This window comes from Epinephelus lanceolatus, chromosome 5, assembly GCF_041903045.1.
Source record: "Epinephelus lanceolatus isolate andai-2023 chromosome 5, ASM4190304v1, whole genome shotgun sequence".
Classification (NCBI taxonomy): Eukaryota; Metazoa; Chordata; class Actinopteri; order Perciformes; family Serranidae; genus Epinephelus; species Epinephelus lanceolatus.
The window spans coordinates 35,509,043-35,531,666 of record NC_135738.1 but is presented as its reverse complement, the minus strand read 5'-3'; the positions used below and the strand labels follow the sequence as shown (position 1 = coordinate 35,531,666).

Sequence of the window (22,624 nt, the reverse complement as noted above, 5' to 3'; positions counted from 1 at the left end):
TCATAGTTTGCTCATGTTGTGTTCAGGACATACCAGATACCAGATACCCTTTGTTATAATTGATGCAACGCTGCCTTTTAGTTTTTATGTCTCCATTTTTTTTAACCACTTTTATCTTTTATCACTCTCAGAGGACCTTACCTACCTTCACTGGCACTATTTCACTCAAAGGGACTGTAAAACAAACCACTGCTGTGCATGAAAACGCCCCAGTTTAGAAAAAAACTCCTGACTGACATGCTATTATGTAAGGAGTAGTTTTCCACAGATGTTTTTTAAGTGTGACCCATTTTATTGCTTCACTACCAGCACAGTGTGCTTGTACTCACTGCAAACAGCAGTTCACTGAAGCTAACCTTATAGATGAATGCATCAGAACATTCAAAGATGCTCTCAGTGCATAACAACACCATCAGTGTGTTTTGTCGAAACTGTTTGTGTCTGACATATTGATTTAACACAACGTGACCTGAACGTGTAGAGTCTCACATCTAGCAGACACTGATTCATGAAATCACAACATGTTTTGTTGACTCACGTATTAGCCTTAGTATGTCATACCCATCATGAATAAGTAACTTCTTGTTTGAGCAGGGAGCACCATAGAAGCAAAGGGGCAAAAGACTATGGTTAGTCTTCTTCAGCAGACAGTTTGACTTGTTATAGTCGGAAAAGAAATCACAGGTTTCACACAGGTTTTAGATTCATCTCTATTGCCATTGACTCGCACTTTGCGCCCTCTGTTTTGAGTGCGTTATGACGCACTCCTGCAGGCGCCACTGAGGTGTCCTGTCATCTACGTAATCCCGTCCCATCGCCTCCCCTCCCTCCTCCTCCGGCCGGTAATTGATGCCGCTAAAAGTTTGAGGTGGTATGGTTCTGATTAGTGATGTAAGAGGGGTGTAATGGTACAAACCTCAGTCTCCACCAATGGAAATATGGGCAGGGCTCTACACCCATTTTCGGGGATCTTGATATATAACGGTGGAAAACATCCCATACTGTTCATCTTGTGTGAGAGTAATTAACCTGCACCGCTGCTTTTTGGAGACACTCGCTGAGACCTGTTGAAGAATGAAGTAAGTACAAATGTGATTTTTATATACTTTCATTCATTTTATTTCATAATCTCAATTAACGGTCTGATATTAAACAAATGAACTGTTAATGGAGTTGAATTAAAATAAAATGCACGTTTTCTGTTTTATTGATGATTTAGAAGATATACTGTTGTAAGTCGATCTTCTAATGTTCTAATGTTTTGCGCATTAATAAATTCATCAAAGACCTGAGCGACTCCGTTCATCTCCTCTCTGTCGGTTCAATGAATGGACAGACTGAATTCTGAATGACTGAAAAATTAAATAATAATAAATTATTAAATAATAATAAATTGAAAATCCAGCAATATTAACAAAGAAAGTCTGCTGAATATGTTCATCTAGTTATAATCTTTGAATATGCGCAGTCAGATGTGATCATTAGCATATTTTGATCACAATAAACTTTAGTATTTCCTTTATGCGTGAAACCACAATTTCTAGGCAGATTTTTGCAGTTCCACATGAGTATTGCCAAAGTGAAATGAAAGTAGGAATAACCCTGTATAAAATACTCCTGTATAAGCAAAATATGCTCTTAATTTTTTTTTAACTTAAATAACAGTTCAGAAGTATTAAGCAACAAAATGTTTATATGTTTAATATGTGTCAAGTATTAGGTATAAGTACTCATTGTGCAGGACGACTCCTTTCAGAATGTTACATTATATAGGCTGTTATTAAATTTTAAGCAGGGCTTGGGGGGGGGGGGGGGGGGATCTGCCTTAAGACATTTCTGGTTGGTGTTTTATTGTACATATAAACTTTTTAACAAACACAATACATTCAGATTCAACCCCTTTGTACTCGCCAAAAGTTTTATTAGAAACTGACATTTAATTACATATATTTTCTCAGTAATGGTAGCGATTACAGTTACATTCATTTTGTATTAAGTATTGATTAGGTAACTTAAACATTAACATGTAACTAGTTACTCCCCAACACTGCATGTCGGAACATATCAAGGTTGTAGCTGTTTCAGGGGGAGCTAAGTTTGAGTATTTTTTTTACAGTGTTGGGCATTTCAGTCTGTAACAATTCATTATATTTTATAAATTGATCACAAGTAAGTTAACCTTAATGTTTAAAGTAAATATATGTCAAATACATGTAATGAAGTTTCACTACTGTACTGGGGAAGTATAAAGTAGCATAAAACGGTACCTCAAGATTACACTGAAGTATTGAGTAAATTTATTTTACTGCTCTATCACTCATTGTCCATCATCCTCATCAGTTCCAGGATGGAGAACAAGTCTTATGTGGTTCAGATGAATGGAAATGGAGTCCACGGCAAAAGCGCTGTCAATGGCAAAAGCCTGAATGGAAGCGGAGTCAATGGGAAGGCAGTACACGGGAACGGCATCCATCACGTCAGTGTGAATGGCAGCTTGTATCCAGCCAAGGCCAAGAGCCGCAGGCAGAGATGGGAAGTGAAGCCCTCAGAAATGGCCAACAAAACACTCAATCCCATCAGAGCCATTGTGGATGGGATGAAGCTGACTCCGAACCCAGAGAAACCCATGATCGCACTTTCCATAGGTGAGAGGGTTTCTGCATGATGAAACTGGTGATTTAAAAACTTCTGGAGATGCCACTTTGTTTTTAATCAGTAGTTATTAATTTATTAATTAACCAACAATCAAATAAGACAGATGTCAGACAAATACTCGTCAGATTACTCCAACAATGTGTGACTATAATCAAAAAAGACTAAAGATTTCCAATTAGTTTCTAAGACTGGAAACAAACCACATTTCTTACACATGTATGTATGCGGTATCCCATGACTCCTATTTTTTTCATGTGTAGAGAAATGCTGACTTTTAACATGAATGGAATAGTTAATCTTTATATTCTCTTGCTGTTGAGTGATTGCTTACTATTATCTGTTCCCAGGGGATCCCACTGTGTTTGGAAACCTGCCTACAGACAATGAAGTGCTGCAGGCCATGAAAGACGCCATCGACTCACAAAAATACAACGGCTACGCTCCTTCCGTTGGTGAGTCGCGTTAACCTAACTAAATCCAAAGTAAACATTGGTGAATGCACAGATGCAATTTCATGTTGGTTTTAAAAACAAAGTTGCAGATACTTAAAGCTGAGATGTTTTACAGTTAGGCGACTCTACACGGTGACCTTCAACTTGCATTATGAATTTTTTTAACCAGAAATTGTCTAATGTCAAAATCATTTACTGCTCACTCAATGGTGGAATGTAACTTGAGTATTTTAATTGTATGCTACCTTGTGCATCTACTCCTCTACATCTCTGAGGGAATTACTGTACTTTTTACTACTTCCCACTTTTTTACTTATTTTTTTTTGTACTTTTACGTTTATTTGATAACTTTAGTTACTTTGAAGATTCAAATTATTAATACAAAATACAATCCACCAATAAATGATGATGATTTATTACAGATTAAATCGCCCAGCAGTTTATATGGGGATTAAAATGAGCTCCATCTTGACCAGCTGTGCCATTTAGGTCACGAACACCTTGATGCATCAATTAATAACCCTGTAATATATAGAATTCGGAAATGGGCCATTCTGCATGATGAGTACTTTTACGTTTAGCACTTCAAGTATATTTTGTTGCTAATACTTTTGTATTTTTACTTGAGTAACATTTTGAATGCAGGGCTTTTACTTGTAACACAGTATTTCAACACTGTGGTCTTGCTACTTCTACTTACATAAAAGATCTAAGAACTTTTTACACCCTCCTCCTGCAGCTCCCCCCTCTACACTATACACCTCCCACCAGATGATCATGGACATATTCATGCACTTTATACAGTAACCCAGTGTTGCCCATACATTGATTTATTTAACCTTATTTCATCGTCGATTTACTCACAGTGCATTCACTCAGCTCCTCCTTGCTTAGCTCTCTCTCTGTTTATCAGTCCACAAATTAAACAAGAATGGGAGGACAGTGGGCAGCAGCTTAAAGACAGACCTCGGTCTGAGGCTGTATATGCGAATTTGGTCAGTGCAAATCCCCCAGAGCTGGGTGTCACAGCGGGCTGGGGACCAGCAGCAGTGCTGGGTCTAACCTGTGTAACAGCAGCAACAGAAAGTTTTCTGATCCAGCGGGAAGTCGGGGATGTCAGGTCCCCGGAGCTGAGGTTTACACTGGCTGGATTCGGGGTGCTTTGGTCACTGACAAAGTACCTGTCTCCAGAGCTACTGCCTGCTCTCCTCCCGGCGAGGTGGCCTGTAGCTGTGGGGAGTGAGACAGAGGACACATTGTGATTCAAAGCTCTAGCTAATGTTAGCTAGCTGTTTATTGTCAGCCTGTCTCTTAGATTCTATTTTTGATAAGTTCGTCCACCTTTTGTGGGTTGCTTTGCAGTGTAGGCAGTTGTTGCCAGTGCTGGAATAGCAACTTTTTTTGCAAGATTTTTTACTGCTCAGTCAAGCTTTCACCGAAGGGACGTGCACTTGTATCTGCATTTTTAAAACATCCAGTAGGAGCACCTTCTGTCTGAAATGACCTGTGATTGGCCACAGTCTCCTGTCATTGCCCAACATTTCTAAATCCTTGAAAAAGTGCCAAGATGAGGCGCAGAAGTCTAGTTTTAGCTCAGTCCAACTGAATTTCAACATGCTCAAAGTTTATCCTAGGATTTTTGCTGAATGATGCCAAAATAAACTGCCTAACCAAACTTTAAATGATTTGATTCACCATCAGTTGACCCAATGTATCTCTGTTTGCACATGCTTAATATTTTCTCTGTGTCCACCTGCAGGTTATTTGAAGAGCCGACAGGCAGTGGCCAACTTCTACAGCTGCCCTGAGGCTCCCATAGAGGCAGAGGTACTAACTCATACCTCTGTTTTTAATGTATGCTTTCTTATCCTAATTCTTCTGCAGTGCTACCTCTAAATCTGAATCACAGTATACAAGAACTTAAGGGCATAATGAGTGAATGAAAATGACTTTCAGCAGTATGATGTTACAGCCACTGTACATGTGATATTATGTTCATAATATTAATAGGCTTATAATCAGATGTACAGTACAGGCCAAAAGTTTGGACACACCTTCTCATTCAATGCGTTTTCTTTATTTTCATGACTATTTACATTGTAGATTCTCACTGAAGGCATCAAAACTATGAATGAACACATGTGGAGTTATGTACTTAACAAAAAAAGGTGAAATAACTGAAAACATGTTTTATATTCTAGTTTCTTCAAAATAGCCACCCTTTGCTCTGATTACTGCTTTGCACACTCTTGGCATTCTCTCCATGAGCTTCAAGAGGTAGTCACCTGAAATGGTTTTCCAACAGTCTTGAAGGAGTTCCCAGAGGTGTTTAGCACTTGTTGGCCCCTTTGCCTTCATTCTGCGGTCCAGCTCACCCCAAACCATCTCGATTGGGTTCAGGTCCGGTGACTGTGGAGGCCAGGTCATCTGCCGCAGCGCTCCATCACTCTCCTTCTTGGTCAAATAGCCCTTACACAGCCTGGAGGTGTGTTTGGGGTCATTGTCCTGTTGAAAAATAAATGATCGTCCAACTAAACGCAAACCGGATGGGATGGCATGTTGCTGCAAGATGCTGTGGTAGCCATGCTGGTTCAGTGTGCCTTCAATTTTGAATAAATCCCCAACAGTGTCACCAGCAAAACACCCCCATACCATCACACCTCCTCCTCCATGCTTCACAGTGGGAACCAGGCATGTGGAATCCATCCGTTCACCTTTTCTGCGTCTCACAAAGACACGGCAGTTGGAACCAAAGATCTCAAATTTGGACTCATCAGACCAAAGCACAGATTTCCACTGGTCTAATGTCCATTCCTTGTGTTTCTTGGCCCAAACAAATCTCTTCTGCTTGTTGCCTCTCCTTAGCAGTGGTTTCCTAGCAGCTATTTGACCATGAAGGCCTGATTTGCGCAGTCTCCTCTTAACAGTTGTTCTAGAGATGGGTCTGCTGCTAGAACTCTGTGTGGCATTCATCTAGTCTCTGATCTGAGCTGCTGTTAACTTGCGATTTCTGAGGCTGGTGACTCGGATGAACTTATCCTCAGAAGCAGAGGTGACTCTTGGTCTTCCTTTCCTGGGTCGGTCCTCATGTGTGCCAGTTTCGTTGTAGCGCTTGATGGTTTTTGCGACTCCACTTGGGGACACATTTAAAGTTTTTGCAATTTTCCGGACTGACTGACCTTCATTTCTTAAAGTAATGATGGCCACTGGTTTTTCTTTAGTTAGCTGATTGGTTCTTGCCATAATATGAATTTTAACAGTTGTCCAATAGGGCTGTCGGCTGTGTATTAACCTGACTTCTGCACAACACAACTGATGGTCCCAACCCCATTGATAAAGCAAGAAATTCCACTAATTAACCCTGATAAGGCACACCTGTGAAGTGGAAACCATTTCAGGTGACTACCTCTTGAAGCTCATCGAGAGAATGCCAAGAGTGTGCAAAGCAGTAATCAGAGCAAAGGGTGGCTATTTTGAAGAAACTAGAATATAAAACATGTTTTCAGTTATTTCACCTTTTTTTGTTAAGTACATAACTCCACATGTGTTCATTCATAGTTTTGATGCCTTCAGTGAGAATCTACAATGTAAATAGTCATGAAAATAAAGAAAACGCATTGAATGAGAAGGTGTGTCCAAACTTTGGCCTGTACTGTATATGAGTGCATGTCTTGAAAGTCAGTCTGCTTGTTACAGTGACTTTATTCTAGTCAAAGACTATAAACTGTTAGGTGTTGTTGTTAGCATGGATATGTGGTTTTGGTGTCTATGCTCTTTAAAGTAAAGTGCACCATCCTCTCTTCCAGGATGTGATTTTGACCAGTGGCTGCAGTCAAGCCATTGACCTGGCAATCAGTGTCCTGTGTAACCCAGGGGACAACATCCTGGTCCCATGCCCAGGCTTCTCCTTATATAAGACTCTGGCTGTGTCCATGGGCATTGAGGTCAAACTCTACAACCTTCTGGTAAGTAGGAGGGTGTATCATCACAATACTGTTTGTTCTCTTTTGTTTGAAACACAAACACTAACTGAACCTACTGAACCTTTCAATTGGTCTATTTTAACTTTATTCAAAGTTCAACATTTTTGGAAATAAGTTATACCGTTCGCCATTGATATAAAATGATGTGATATGTTAAGTAAGGGAAACCCCATCCATCCTCCATCCCCCTAAAAAAACTCTAAAGTTGTCTTAATTATATTTTTTTATTCATTAATAATAGAAATGAAAAATATGAGCCAATTATTGTGGTTTCAGAAGTGGCTGGAGTCATTTCTTAATCAAAAAGGCTCACTGGTTAGCTTGCTGCTGTTGGAAGCGCAGACATGGCATTGTGGAGCCCATTGTATTCCTTGGCAAGTCCAGCCCATATTGCGCTCTGATTGGCAAATACTAGATCTAACCATGACCTCTTTGCCCCAACCCTAATCGCCTCTACCTTCCATTCATCAACATGACAAGTACTAGCCAATCACAACATGTAGCACTAGCCAATCACAGCACAGTTCAGTGATCTGTAATAAGGCACAGAAGTATGGTGCCACCACTTGGGTCTCCCTTAAAAGTTGGCGTTAAACGTGCGTCCTGCGTAACACAGTGTTTTGTTAATGATACACATTCTTGTTGGCTCTCGTTGGATGTTGCTGCACATCATGTATTAATGACTTGGCCAGTGGCAATCGAGAAAGATGCTGTACAGTCTTGTACAGGCTTTTGAGGACATGATACCTGTCACCTTCCTGGTACACTCTCAAACACTGCATCAGCGTAACCTCACTATGATATTTCTCATGTTTGCAGTAGTGAGTATCCCCGAGCATCATCAAGACATGGATGTATTATCATGCACAATAAAGAGTCTGCCCTAACCAGACCACAAAGACCAACATATGTGAGTAGCCTAGGTATAACTGCAGTTGGAGTAGCTAAATGACTCGCCCACTAGCTGCATAACTCGCCCACTATAATTTACATCAGTCTACGATCAGCTCCCTCTGCTTCTTGGTCCGGAAGTGGAAGACCTGGACAAAATGCGAAGACAGTGTTTGGTTAACTATTAAGTAATAAATTAAAAGACAGGTGATTATGTTAGTCATGTATAATGAATTGACCTTTGCTAAGTCCTTTGAGCTAAACATTGTGCTCTGGGCATGCGTATGGAGCTTTATCCCTATCTTTATTCAAGAGAGTGGTCTACCAGTTTGAGAGCATTATTTATTGATTTCACATTCAAAAACCCTGCCCTCGCACTCAAATAGCCTCTGCTTGCACTTGGATCTACTCTGTTTCTGCTCAAACTGTGTGCTCGCACTCAGATACAATGTTGCACGCACTCAGATACCGTGTTGCACACACTCAGATACCATTTGCTCACACAGATTTCCTGCTCGAGCTTCGGCTTTTCTCCTCGCGCTCAAACTGTTTCTGTGCGCTCGTGGAATTTCTGCTCTCAGATTTCTGCCCTGCGCTTGGATTTTTTTTGTGTAACAACCCTGTCAAAACCCCCCAACCAATAGAATGCCAGATTTACTGTTGACCAATGAAATGATCCCTGCCTCCTTATGGGCGCGCTGGCCTTAGTTTTAGAGCGTCCCGGCCGGATATATATGTCTATATATCTATATATATCTATATATCTATATATATCTATTGAATTAAGCAATATCTCACGAGACGGAGTGATACTGTATATTATGATGATGATATTATGATTCGGTCATGGGCACTGTGGCATGAGGCCGCAGGCCGAGTGTCGAAGACAATTACAGCCGTGTGACGATATACAGTACAACGTCACGACCTCTCATGTGATAGGCTATTGCTTTTATACAACAGTTCAACAACAGCTTAAACAACAATGCTGAGTAAGGAAATGTTAACAAAAGGTGATGACATAAATGATTTAAATATGTTATGTAGCTCCGCGAAAAAAACAGTTCCCCCAGTCTGTTGCCAGGCAACGCAGCACACACACCAGGAACTGAAAAGTTACTTTGTATTTACATTGATCTGCAGCTGTGTAACTTCGTCCAGTTCGGCTGATGAAACATTGGCAAACTTGGATGTTGGCACGGCCGGATTCAAACACACCTGGAGGTCTGCACAGAAGAGTCCTGGCTTTCCTTTTCCTCGTCCTCTCCTGACGACCACTCATAATTTAATTCAAATGTAATTTTGGGGAAAATATCCATCTTCTTGGGGTAACGCTAGTGTCAGTTTGCGTCAATGTAGCGAGTGTGACAGTTGGTTAATTAACGGTTGTATTTACATTTATAACACCTGTGAGCGGAGTGATTTTACTCTTACAAGTCCCAGTGATGTTATACTCTATATCAGCACTCACCCCAGATAGCACATCTGGCCGATGTCGGCCCGATGTATCAAGTTTAGATCGTTAACACATAGCAGGGAGAACGTTTGCTCATTGCGAAGACGTCGCTGAGACGTCGGCCTTTAATCGAAAATGACCACCACGCCACGTTCAAACGTATTCATATGCTTCGTTAACTACGACCACCCTATTTTGTGTGTAAGTGTGCACAATGAAGAGACAAAAGTCAGTTTGACAAACTTTATTTTTCAAATTTCCATAAACAATATCTGATGGCCAGTCCGCTTCTCCTGGCAGCCTGCAAGAGACAGAAAAGACATGAGCACATAACTTCAAAAAAAAAAATCCCAACTTCACCACTGTATTTTTTTTTTTTTTTGTTAGCATTTCAGCTGTATTTTAGCCAGATTGAAGGCTTTGGGTCCGTCACTCTGCTTAATTTATTGTTGAAACGGTTAAATAACGTGATCCGGCGTTAACTCCATTAACGGTTAACAGCAGCTCAACAATCAGTCCTTCATCTCGGAAAAACAGTGGTTTCAAAACTGCGCTATTACCCGTAGCCACCGGGTCAGTATGCTTTGCAGAGGAGGAGACCTCGACTGATAAATTGCCCATAAAATCACATTAACAACATACCGAAGGCATCCTTAAACTTCACTATTTGATCTCCGTGCTCCTCTCCGTTCCTCTCACCCACACTTGAGCACCCGTCCAGGCCGCGGAGGTCAGGCCCGGGCGGGACCATAGGTGAGTAGATCCCAAGTCTCGAGCCCTGCCCGGGACCACGGGTGGCAGCTCCGGGCACTTCCACTTTAACCCAAAACGAGTGCTCACGATAACCAGATGAACAGATAACGTCTGCTAGAGAAAATAAAATGTAGCAGTTGTAGCCTGTTAGCTAGCATGAGCTAAACTAGCTATCAGCTAACGACAGATAACGTTAGCTGGTGGAGGACCTGTGTTACACCCAGTCGTGCCTCACCACTCACCAGGAAGCTCTTTTAACGGTCACAGAATAAAGAACAAAGCTATTATCTGCCAATTTATTCCAGTTAGCTTACCTGAAACCAACTGCGATGAGATACTACAAACATAGATATATATACGTAGATGCCGCATTCAACGGCGTTCCTCATTGGAGCGATACGTCAACGCGGCCGCCATCTTGCCCAGGTGGAGCCGCGCTGCCTAGTGCATGTATGTCTATTGAGGCAGGAGATTATTTATGATTAAAATCATCATTACTCGCTGAATTCTCAACCGATTTTCATGCGGTTTGGTTTGTTACAATTGTCAGACATGTAGTTATGATACAGAATACTTGGTTAAATAAAAAATGCAGTTGTTCATACCAAAATATTTGATCTTACGTAGATAAAGTAACAGTAATAGTTCTACAACACATTTAAACTAAACTTTCCCCATGTAATAAATATTCTTTTTTCTTACTAGATGTACAATGCCCACCATGATGTCATTTAATTATTAATTTTGACTATAAATGTTTATTCACATTTCACACAATGTGCAAAAAATAGTGTATCAGCAGGGTTGTGCCGAGCTGCAGTGCAGATTCTGATTAACAAATGTTGGTTTTGTACAAGTGAGAATAAATGACTTAGAGCTGCATGTTTACACAAAATTTTGCTTTAATCTCATATGTATAACACCACAGTGCTCATGGGAGCCTGGACACAGAACTGTTTACATTATTAGGTCATATTTACAAAAAATACAGTGTACAGTAGCTAGTATTATTTTTAGGAGTCTGCCCAGTCCTGTTGAAGTCCTCAGGTCTGAAGTGACAGCTGCAGATGACTGAGGAGTCACTTGGGACAAAGTCCTTTCTCCTCACTGCTGCTACCGATGCCCGTCTCCTATCTGTGTTTTTTGGGAAACTACACACAAAATAAGTATGTCAGAAAAACGCAGTTCCACATAATTTGTAGTTACAATTCAGGCCACAAGTTAACTACTAACGTTATACTGCGTTATGTCACGTTGGTGCCATGAAACAGATAGTTGATAATTTGGAATAACACATACACCGACATAGCTGTTTGACAAAGCATTATAATTTTATAAGTAATATTATATAAATGTTAACCTTTTTTCTTTAAGTTGTGTGACATAGCGTTAGCTTAATTTGGCGTTAGGACCAGATCAGGACAGTTACTTTACTTGATTAGCTTAAAAGAAGGATCACTTTTTGAGATATATATCTCATTAAACATGTTCGTAACAGTAAAATATTGTAAAACAACTTCTTACCTGTGGAATGTTATTCCCTTCTGCTTGGTTTTAATACTTCTCTTGTTCGTACACCCAAATGCAGAGCAAAAATGTGGCATTTTTGCCGAGTCTGACATGGGTTTGAACCGGTCAGAGCACCTAGGCAAGATGGCGGCGGTATTGACGCATCCCACAAGCCAGGGTGTGGCATCTATGTATATATATATCTATGCTACGGCACTGGGCCAACCCAAAGCCCACGTAACAGAGATGTTTGACGAGCTGGGACAAAAGAGTATTAAATTTAAATATATCATATATATATGGCGCACGTGTGTAAATTAACAGTCCCTTTATTCCAAAAGTGGTAAAGAAAGCAAGAGAAGAACATTTAGTTTACAGGGCTTTCCCTGGAGGGTGGGAGTGGATGAACCCGGTTAAAGAGTACCCGCCCGACCGGGACACTCTAAGAGGCCGTTTACACGTGGCTGGCTATTTTCATAAACGGACATTTCACTGTCTCCGTTTTCAAAAAGATCTTTGTTTACACTTACCCGTGTATATATACACAAGAGCATGCCAAACCTGTAGGTGGCAGTGTAACAAGAAGCTCAAGCCTTCCACGTATCCATTGTCACCATAGCAACATAGGTTGCACTTTTGACACAGGTGCAAGTTCCGGCGCATACTGTGACGTTGCCTGCCTATAACTCCATTTATATCCGTTTATCTCCGTTTATCTCAGTTTACATGCAAACGCGCAACCGGAGTTTTCCAAAATCTCCACTCTGGCCGGAGTTTTTACAAAGACTCGTTTTCAGAGGAGAAATCTCCGTTTGCGTGTAAACGAAGGGCACAAACGAAGGAAGATGTCTCTGTTTAGCAAAATCACCGTGTACGTGTAAACGGCCTCTCAAACTAAGGCGAGCGCGTCCACAAGGAGGCAGGGATCATTTCATCGGTCAACAGTAAATCTGGCGTTCTATTGGTTGTGGGATTTTGACAGGGTTGTTACACAAAAAAATCCAAGCGCAGGGCAGAAATCTGAGAGCAGAAATTCCACAAGTGTACAGAAACAGTTTGAGTGCGAGGAGAAAAGCCGAAGCTCGAGCAGGAAATCTGTGCAAGCAAATGGTATCTGAGTGCGTGCAACATGGTATCTGAGTGCGAGCACACAGTTTGAGCAGAAACAGAGTAGATCCAAGTGCAAGCAGAGGCTATTTGAGTGCGAGGGCAGGGTTTTTGAACGTGAAAGCAATAAATAATGCTCTCAAACTGGTAGATCACTCTCTTGAATAAAGACAGGGATAAAGCTCCATACATGTGTATTAATGACACTCATTACCCAGAGAGGCTGGAAGGTGATACACATATCCTCCCCATTTCAAAACAAAAAACAAACCCTGAAAAGTGTAGCCTTAGCTAGCTAGCTTACACATGCTACTTTTGCTTTTAATGTCTATAATAGTGAAAAGAGGCCTAACCTGATTAACAGGAACCAGTGAAGGGAAACAGGGAAAATTTGCCGATATCAAACCAGCTGTGAGTCATCACAGTTTGTGCAGATGAACGCTGTTTGGCTTTCCCCAGAGCTCTCCACCTGTCCACTGGAGGAGGTTTGGCGGCAGAGGTCCAGCGAAGTTTCCCTCTATATTCATTGTCTTCTGTCTCGATCACCAGTGATTTGATGGTTCATGTTTACACTGTGGTCTGTAGCCTGTAGTTTGGCTTTAGCTTCTTACTATCTGTATCTGTTCAATCTGTTTTTGCTGCTGAGTCATTTTGACATCTTGGATATATCCATTAAGCGCATATTGTAGACTCTTCTGTCAGCTTTTCTCTAAAATTGCTTTTTCGTTTTCCCAAAACTTTGGTATTTCCTTAGGGAGTGCAGTTGTTACATTGTGGGCTCCCTGCTATCTCCGACAGCTTGATGGACCATTACAAACGGGCGGGGCTTAGTGAAGGGTCAATTGATGTGGATTATTGCTACTTTTAGCCCTATTCATTCATTCCAACATCGTGTAGTAACAGGTTTCAGATAACTTGGTATGATACTACTGTGTTGATGGGCTTGTGTTCTACTAGAGATGAGTGCGGTCTGTCAGGGTGTGTTGTGTACGCTACAAACGGAATGTGTCTGCAGCTATACATGTCTCAACATATCCAGGATACAGCTGCTGCCATTGTGCGCTGGTGATCATTTGAAGCCAGTGTCTGTGCAGTAGCAATCTCCACTGTATCAAATTCCTGTCCATACACCCGTCTGACCAATCGCAGGCAGTGGCGTTGATCATGAGCATATCAGCACACATAGCTGTCAATCATGACGTCAAACTCCCTTTTTTAAATTAAATAACTAATTAAAAACAAACTTCCCAACACTTGAACATGATAAGAACAATGTAAAATGACAGAAAAAAACTGGGGAAAAAAATTACTTGATGTGAACTTTGATCTTTTCGTTTGATTTCCCGTCTGCTAACATGGAGGGGTCGGGGTTTATGACCTACACTGCAGCGAGCCACCAGTGGATGATTGAAGCTGCCAACTGTTATATTGTCGATTGTTATACACAGTCTATGGCCCTAACCCTGACATATATCTTTGATTTGCAGCCAGAGAAGTCATGGGAAGCTGACCTGCAACACATGGAGAGCCTGATTGACGAGAGGACATCTTGTCTGATTGTTACGAATCCATCCAACCCGTGTGGCTCTGTCTTCAGCAAGGAACACTTACAGAAAATCCTCAAAGGTTAGCTGCAGTTCTGCCCTGCTCTGCTTTAGGAAAAACAGTTAGAAATACTCAAAGGCTTTGAATTTGTTGAAGTCAGAGGCGAACATTTGGACTATCACATAAATAATGAAATAATTCTTGTCCTTCTCAGTGGCCTCCAGACACTGCGTTCCCATTCTGGCTGATGAGATCTACAGTGATATGGTGAGTACAAACCCAGGGCTTGGCCCACTGTAACACCAGCGAGGCACATTTTTCACCACAGTGAGAGAAAAGGTTGTGTTTCATTTGGTGGTATTTGCCCTGGCTCTGAATGATGGTTGGACAACCCCACATCAGCACAGGGGGGATTAGGGGCCATGTGCTGTGAATGAGACCTGGAAGCAGCAACCAGTAAGGCGGGTAGGCTGGATGAGCAGGGGTCATGGAGGTCAGCAAGGGCAACTTACAACTGAGTATTTTACTTTCATAATATCATGACTTCTCTTTGATATATTCCAACTTTATTTTTTAACATATTAGAACTTTGTCACATGGCATTACAACTTTTTATTGTAAAAACTCAATTTTTAGTCCACAGCTAACCTTGGCCTCAGGTTACTTTACAAAATAAATCTCGATGACTTCCATGCGGGGAGAATCACATATTTTACATCTGGAGAAAAGAGAGAATTGACAAAGGTATGGCACTTGATGGTAGATATTGTTAGAGCACCAGCGTTTTTTCTTGAATATCTTATGATTAAGACGGTCCACGAGCACACTACTATCTTGTTCTTCAAGGTAGATATTGTTAGTTGAGGCATCAGGGTTGGTAGGCGGAGAGACAAAGTTCGATCAGTGTATCCCTAATTTGTTAATGCAGTAGCTGACAAAGAAAACTATAGAAGAAGGAAAGGGCATGATGTCAGTGACATCGTTCAAATTTTGCATGGTGAAACAGCAAAGTTATAATGGGTATTGACTCCAATAGAAATGACACCAAACTCTGGACAGATGCAAAATTTGGACACTGCCATGTCTTGTCCTTCTTGTATAATTTACGTGGTAGCTGACATGAAGTAAAAAGGAACCAAAACTGTTGCCCTTGTGACACAATAATAATAATGAACCTGTCTATACAGCAGCAGCATTTCTTTCTAAGAAACAGTGGAGTACATTCAGATTGATTTTTTGTGTGGAGTTTGACTGCTGGCGTGTTTTTGCCATTTATTCAGTCCAAAAGGCTAATGACATTACAGACATTAGATTTAGCTGTAGTGGAGGTCAATTTTCAAACTTAAGGTTACATATTATCAGCTCATGTAGTCATGTCCTAACAGAACCTCGATTCAAGCAGTCAAGAGCAAATTCATGTCTGTTTGCATTCAGTCACATCTTTCTATTGAGTTTTTTGCAACTGTACCTCCTCTCTGATCAGTGGCACCCCAAAGGGGGGCCCATGGCCTTCTCGACACAATAGCTGGGCTTCCCAGAGGCTCCCCTAGGCGAAAATAATTGGAGGCTGATATTACTGTCTTTAAGAGGCTGTGCTCATATTTTAAGCAAGATAGTAAAGGCAACCTAAGGCATGGGTCTTCAACAGGAGGTCCGTGACCCCTAGGGGGTCCTCAGAGTTACTGCATGTGTAGGAGGGGGTCCCCGCTCCGTTTCTCTTTCAGCTAAGGTGTTCTTGGCCTAGAAACATTGAAGACCCCAGACCTAAGCCATCCATTGGTACCAACCATGTTGGCATAGCTTGTTGGGAATGGGAAAAGGACAACCAGTCTATCTGAAGAGCAATGAATTATCACACATGTATAAACAGATACATAACACATTAAAACAGGATTGTTGTGGAACTCAAAATGTTAACTGTGTCTGTATGAGTTGATGTACATCACATAATTAGTAACATTAACTGCAAAATAAAAAAAAAAACCCTCCATAATGACATAGCTTTTAACTAGCAAATGTACTTCAACAGCATATTAGAATTCCTGAAATGCAGTTATGGCTTTTGGTGTTGGTGTGCCACCCCAAAATTGTCAGTGGTCCCATCAGACCACCCCTGTGTAAAATCTCTGGAAACACCACTGTCTGTAATTAATTTTTTCTGCAGCTTGAATCCATCTTAACTCTGTATAACTTGCAGTGCTGGCTAAAAGCAGCTTTATCTGACACTGGACACAATGCTGTAAGCCCCTTAGATGATATCTGAATCATCTCCAATGCACTGGGGTTGAGGCCGAAATCAAAGAGACAGATAGTGCTCGAGCTCACCCTTTAAACAGGCAAATGACCAAATGTGAATGTTGACTGCGAGAAAACAACATTCTCGGCACATTCAGTCCAAAGCATTTACATCAGTGTCAGCCTTGAAAAGTTTGTACCGGTCAAATTGTAGTTGAAGGTCATGCAAACATGTACACAGCTATACACGTAGACTCCTGCGCACACACACACACACACACACACACACACACACACACACACACACACACACGCATGTACAACTGAATGCTGCTCAATAAAAAAAGTGGAGTGTATTCCAGTAATTTTCCACTCAGGAAATATTCAGATAAGGGGATAAATACAAATCATTGGTGGTGTATAAAAGTATCTTTTAGCCTTTGATTCATTGAATATCACCTGTTTCAGTTTTTGGTCTTTATTCAGCTTTGTTCTTTTACAAGTCAGTGTTATATAGCATATCACATTAATGTTGATGCTACCCTTGAAGAAATTATTAGTGGTGTGATATTAAAAAGGACAAATAGACAAATAGAGGTTTGGTTTGTTCATTTATTAAAGTATGAGGTTTATGAAAACAGTCTGTGTGTCAGCCATCTGCACTGATTGCACGCAGGATGTTGCAGTTTCAGAGCGAAGACAACAGATCAGGTCACAGAGCTGAAGAGAATACAGCTGGATACCAGAAAAGAAGCTTTCTCTCGCAGATACAAAAAAAAGAAATGTGCCTTTTCACCAGTCGCACAAAGAATGCTTTTTGGAGGCTTGTATTTATGCTTTTAATATATGTCGTGAGAGGAAACATTTAGAGTCGAGGTTATTGAGTGCATCCCCACCATATGAACACTTCACATTGAACCCGAGCAGACCAGAATGACTTTGCACTTTTTTGGCAGCATGTGTTTGCAATTAATGCAGATTGTCAGGATTTGGCGCAGCAGGAACAGTAGAGGAATGGGGGCGTGTGGTGGGTGGAGAGCAAGTTGGGGGTGTGTCGGTGAGGCCTTTTCTTTATGGCCTGAGTATTTAGGGGGGAAGGGGTCAAGGTGTCTTTTAACAGCACCAGCCAAGCTAGGTTCAGACAGTGGGGCATTATACCCCCTGATCGCTCCTGCACAAGGCCCTCAGCAGTGAATTACGCTCTGACAACACATGTCGGTTTTCTTTTTTTCACACTTTTAATTCATACAATTCTAAATAACCAGTAGTGAATGCCGATGTAGTTGGTAATTGCTCCATGTTTTCTCACATCAAGTGATGTGGGTTAGGGTTAGCAGGGGATCTGAGCTCAGACACAAACCCAAAATTGCGGAGAGCTATGCCGGCACATTTCATGCAATGCTGTTATGTCACTCATAGCAGTCTGGCCAATAGGACGTGGGGCAGTTCCCCGCTGGGCGCCACTGATAATGTTTAATGAGAACCAGCTTTCTGTGGGAGCATTGCTGACTGTGGTTACTGTACACTCTCCCTTTCCCAATGGCCTCTCTCTCCTCTTATTCTTCCTTTGGTTTCTCCCTCATCTCCACAATAAATGTTATATAATTGCATTGAAATAACACAAAATAAGTATTCTTTATAATAAAATAAAATTATACTTAATATTTCTGATTAATGAATTTATTATTATTATTGTACTTGGGGTATTTTTTCAAAAGTAATACAGCTAATTTGCATACCATGCTTGTTTTGAAGCTAAGATACTTAAAAAGTTCGAGGCATGCTATTTGTTAGAGTGCTGTACCAGCTTTCAATACTTTTATATTAGCGGTAAGACTAATGACTATGTGTAATGTGAAAACGGTTACTAGTTGTGACAAATCACAGCCTCACTCTGCATTCCCCCTCAGTTTAATGCATTGTTTCAGCATATTTCAGTTCAGTTTATTGGTTTAGTCAACAACATCACTGATTTGGCTCACTCTTGCCACTCTTAACAATCTCATTTCCAGCTGCAGCAGGCCGAGCACCAAACAGCAGACAAAGTAAGCAACTAGCTGGTAAACATAATGGAGCATTTAGTTGCTAAAAAGCCAGATATTGTTTCTCAGAAGTTGGTAGAGACCAAAACAGAAATAACATGAGAGTGATTTTTGACCTTAAACACAACTCAGAAAGCTGCAAAGGATCAAGATCTTTGGCAGTTTATGACACCCACATCAAAGATAAGCTGATGATTTCTGAGGCAGGGGAAACAATTCTGTCCAGCTGTTTCCTCTGCTGAACTGTATCACACAGATATAGAAAAGGTTAGAGCACTTTCTATCGCAGACACTTTCTTTCTCATGTCAGAGAGGAGGAGATAGTGGTTTCGAGGACAATAAAAAACAGAGAAAAGGAGTTCCATTTGACGGCAGCATAAACTAAAATTTTGCTGTCTTAACGCATTCCATTTTGTACCTGCATATGTCCTCAGGTTTTCCCTGGCTGCAGTTGTCCCTCCATGGCATCTCTCAGCAGTGACGTTCCCATCCTTTCCTGTGGTGGCTTGGCTAAGCGCTGGCTGGTCCCTGGTTGGAGGTTGGGATGGATCCTCATCCATGACAGGAATAATATATTTGGATCCAAGGTATGTAGGCTTTATTTCTACATTCTTCTTTCAGCAGTGAGCGAACAAGAAGACTCCAGTAGATTACTGTTACATTTACCTAATTAACACATGCAGTATGTCTCCTCCGTAGATCCGAGAGGGTCTGGTCAAACTCACTCAACGTATTCTGGGAGCCTGCAGTATCGTCCAGGGCGCCCTGGAGAGCATCCTCAACAACACACCTCAAAGCTTCTACAACAACACCATCAGCTTCCTGAAGGTAAACAGGGGAATAATTTGTTATGTCATTCTATATAGAATATGTCTTCTTACCATGTCACATGTTAGTGGGACTTGTGTGTGTTAATATTATGTGCTGGCAACACAAAAACAATACAGATGTGAAGTTAATGAGGCGCTCTTGATGGGGTGAACACATAAATTAAGAAAAAGAGTGAGAAAGTCTTTGTTGTTGGTGGACACGGTCTTTGAACCATGAGAAAGCTGTTTGTGTCCCGTGTGAAACCAAAAGTCAGTGTGGTTGCATGAATTTATGGACTTTACATTATTACACAGAGTACTTAACGTAGGTATTTTACCTAACTGTGCAATGTATGTAAGTTTACATCACTTACGTGCAGTATGTAAGTATTTTAAGCTAAACTAAAATCTTTTCCTAAATTATGTTTTTGTTCTCTAAACCTAATCAAGTATTTTTCTTTCCCTGAACCAAACTGCAACCGTTTTTAAAAGACTTTGCATTAGCATTGTTTTTGTGTTGTAAGCACATAATATTACACATTTCTTGTCCACCACCACTTAATGAGTTGTTAAAAAGTCATCATTACATGTCTTTAGTTCCAGCCCGTTCTCATTCCCAACTCCTCAAATAGTGATTTTGGTGTCAGAAACCGATGCAAAAAGACACCTCGTGTCAGGCCTGTCAGGCCGGTAACAATGTAATATAAGGAGCTGGAAAGTTCCTATAGGGCAGATAAACCAGGGGGTGGATGGTCCATCAAAGCTCGGGCTTTTACTAGACTCTCACCTTGGAGCCCACTGTTCGCTTTCTGTGTAAATGTTGAACTAAACCATAATGTTTTTTCTGTATAAGTTTATTTTTCTCTATGTATCTAATGTGCAAAAATTGTACTTTTTTTCTGTAAAAGCAATAGTCTATTTTGAGAAGACACAATGCGTGTAACAAGCGTAAATTGAAATGGCGTCTTAGTACCTCAACAATAGACAAAAGAGGGTACTGAGCACATCATATGTAGATGTGGAAGTCCACTGACAAAGCGGCGATATTTGACGAGTTGGGATGAGAACGAGTTGTCAGCTCTCTTCTACTATGTCTTTTTTAAAATGTTTTTTTACCTGTTTTATTCATATTATTTGGACTTCCAGTATTATGTATCATGATAATATGTATATTAGACTGATTAGATGGTTTATGTTTTGCTTCCTCAGACCAACTCTGAGATTTGTTTTAATGAGCTGTGCACCATCCCTGGCCTGAACCCTGTCATGCCCTCAGGAGCCATGTACCTCATGGTCAGTACTAAAAGTGTGTGTGGTTTATGCTATGTAGGAATATATGTATGTGCATAATTATATTTTTTGACCCATGCATGTGATTCCTCATTCTACAGTATTATATTATATTAAAGGAGGTTTAAATATGAATATAATTTTCTTAAAAGAGGAAATGTGTGTGTTTGTGCACATTTTTTCCAGGTGGGGATTGAAATGGCTCACTTTCCAGATTTTAAGGATGATGTGGAATTCACTGAGCGGCTGGTGACTGAGCAGTCTGTCTTCTGTCTGCCTGCCACGGTAAGACACCTTTGTCTATTTATCCTTTTGTCCCTATGTCCATCTACACACTTACATTTGGAATGAGGTTTAAGGAATGCGTGTGATCCTTTCAGTTCTGAGAGTATCCATGTTCTGTCCTCTTCCAGGCCTTTGAGTATCCCAACTTCTTTCGCATTGTGGTGACGGTGCCGGAGGAGATGATGGTGGAGGCTTGTGGTCGCATCAGAGAGTTCTGCCAGCGCCACTATCGGCCCCGCAGCAGTGACAGCAATGATCTGGACCAGTGATGCAACAGAGCTGGACCAGCCATAAGACATGAGCCTCGACAATAGAAGAACTGTCCTCTAGTCACAGATACTGAGCAGGAATCAGCTTTGAAATTTTATTCCATTGTGTTATGAAGTTAGAGATGTAGAAATCCGATGTCAAAAACGGTGTTAATATTTCATCATCGCTGTGGCAACAAAAAACTAGGAGAGCAACATATCTTATGGTCCACTGAGCAGACCTAATATTTATATTTTATACAACTTATATTAACCTCTTCTTGTGTACTTTGTGTATTTATATAATTTGTGAAATGCTTTGTATGCCTTTGTAATGTAACCTCTTTGATATTAACCACAGGATTGTAAAACGTACACTCTGTGCACACCGGCTGGCTTCTTTGCTGTCACAATTAGCAAAGTGATCATTTATTTGATAATCCATTTTTCTAAACTTTATGTATTGATAATTTTCTGTATCTTCTACTTTGCTTGTGCTAGAAAATAACTCAGTGTAGTTTTAGACTGCATTGGCATGCTCTTTATTTCACAACATTCCCTGTATGTTGTTTATATGTTAATTGTGTGCCATATTGAATTACATATATATATTTTTACAGACGCTAAAGTTTGTTCAGTGGTTTTGTTAATGCTTGCCTAATAAAAGCATGTTGACATGACTCTCAGATCAAAGTGTTTTGCACACAAAACACCCACAGCCCATGAAAAAGACTGTTCTGTGTATTATAGGATGGATTCTGATCAGTAAGGAAATGAGCAGCCTAATAGAACCCCCATCACAAAATAAGACATTTACAAGAAAATGATACACGGGCTGAATGTTTCTTTAAACTTGAAAATGCTACGATGTCCACTTCACATCACTGATCACAAATGTATATTTTAAGGTTTTCTTATATTCAGACAGACAAGATGTAAGGAGGTGTGTTTTACCTGCTTGACAGTTTCGACTGAGACTCCAGTCTTCCTCAGAAGCGTCATCCGACGTGTTGCTGACGTGTCATATATCAGCTGGTAGGCCTGACAGACCAATCAGAGTCTGTCAGGCCAACCCTGCCTCCCGCGTCTAAATAAGAAGACAGTATGAACCTTATCAATCAAACTTTACAATCTGCAGCATACCAACCACTCTATGATTAAAAAATAAAAATGAAATAAAAGTTTTGAAAATGTGGTGGAGCGTTTTGCCAAGTACTAACCATATGAGAATAATAGCTCAGGGTTTTGTGAAAGTGTGCCCCCCTGAACAATATGGTTTAAAATTCCTGCAATTCTCTTCTTCTACTTTATAACAGGGTATTTGATTCTTATGTAACTTCCTCCAGTATGACTACACACCTGAA

At 40.7% G+C, this 22,624-nt stretch overlaps 1 protein-coding gene across 1 annotated transcript; it reads left to right on the top strand.

Moving 5' to 3' along the window:
- Window positions 1–938: 938 nt before the first annotated feature.
- Window positions 939–21,940, top strand: tat (tyrosine aminotransferase). Its single transcript, XM_033635333.2, has 12 exons — window positions 939–1,079; window positions 2,341–2,645; window positions 3,003–3,107; window positions 4,867–4,934; window positions 6,914–7,072; window positions 14,294–14,432; window positions 14,566–14,618; window positions 19,063–19,215; window positions 19,328–19,456; window positions 20,647–20,730; window positions 20,914–21,012; window positions 21,141–21,940. The coding sequence occupies exons 1-12, from the start codon at window positions 1,075–1,077 to the stop codon at window positions 21,279–21,281; spliced, it is 1,440 nt and encodes a 479-aa protein (XP_033491224.2). The 5' UTR covers window positions 939–1,074; the 3' UTR covers window positions 21,282–21,940.
- Window positions 21,941–22,624: the final 684 nt, after the last annotated feature.

Coding starts and splice junctions, on each gene's coding strand:
- tat (XM_033635333.2), top strand. Junction 19,216..19,327: donor ATAATATATTTGGATCCAAG/GTATGTAGGCTT, acceptor TCTCCTCCGTAG/ATCCGAGAGGGTCTGGTCAA. Junction 21,013..21,140: donor TCTTCTGTCTGCCTGCCACG/GTAAGACACCTT, acceptor GTCCTCTTCCAG/GCCTTTGAGTATCCCAACTT.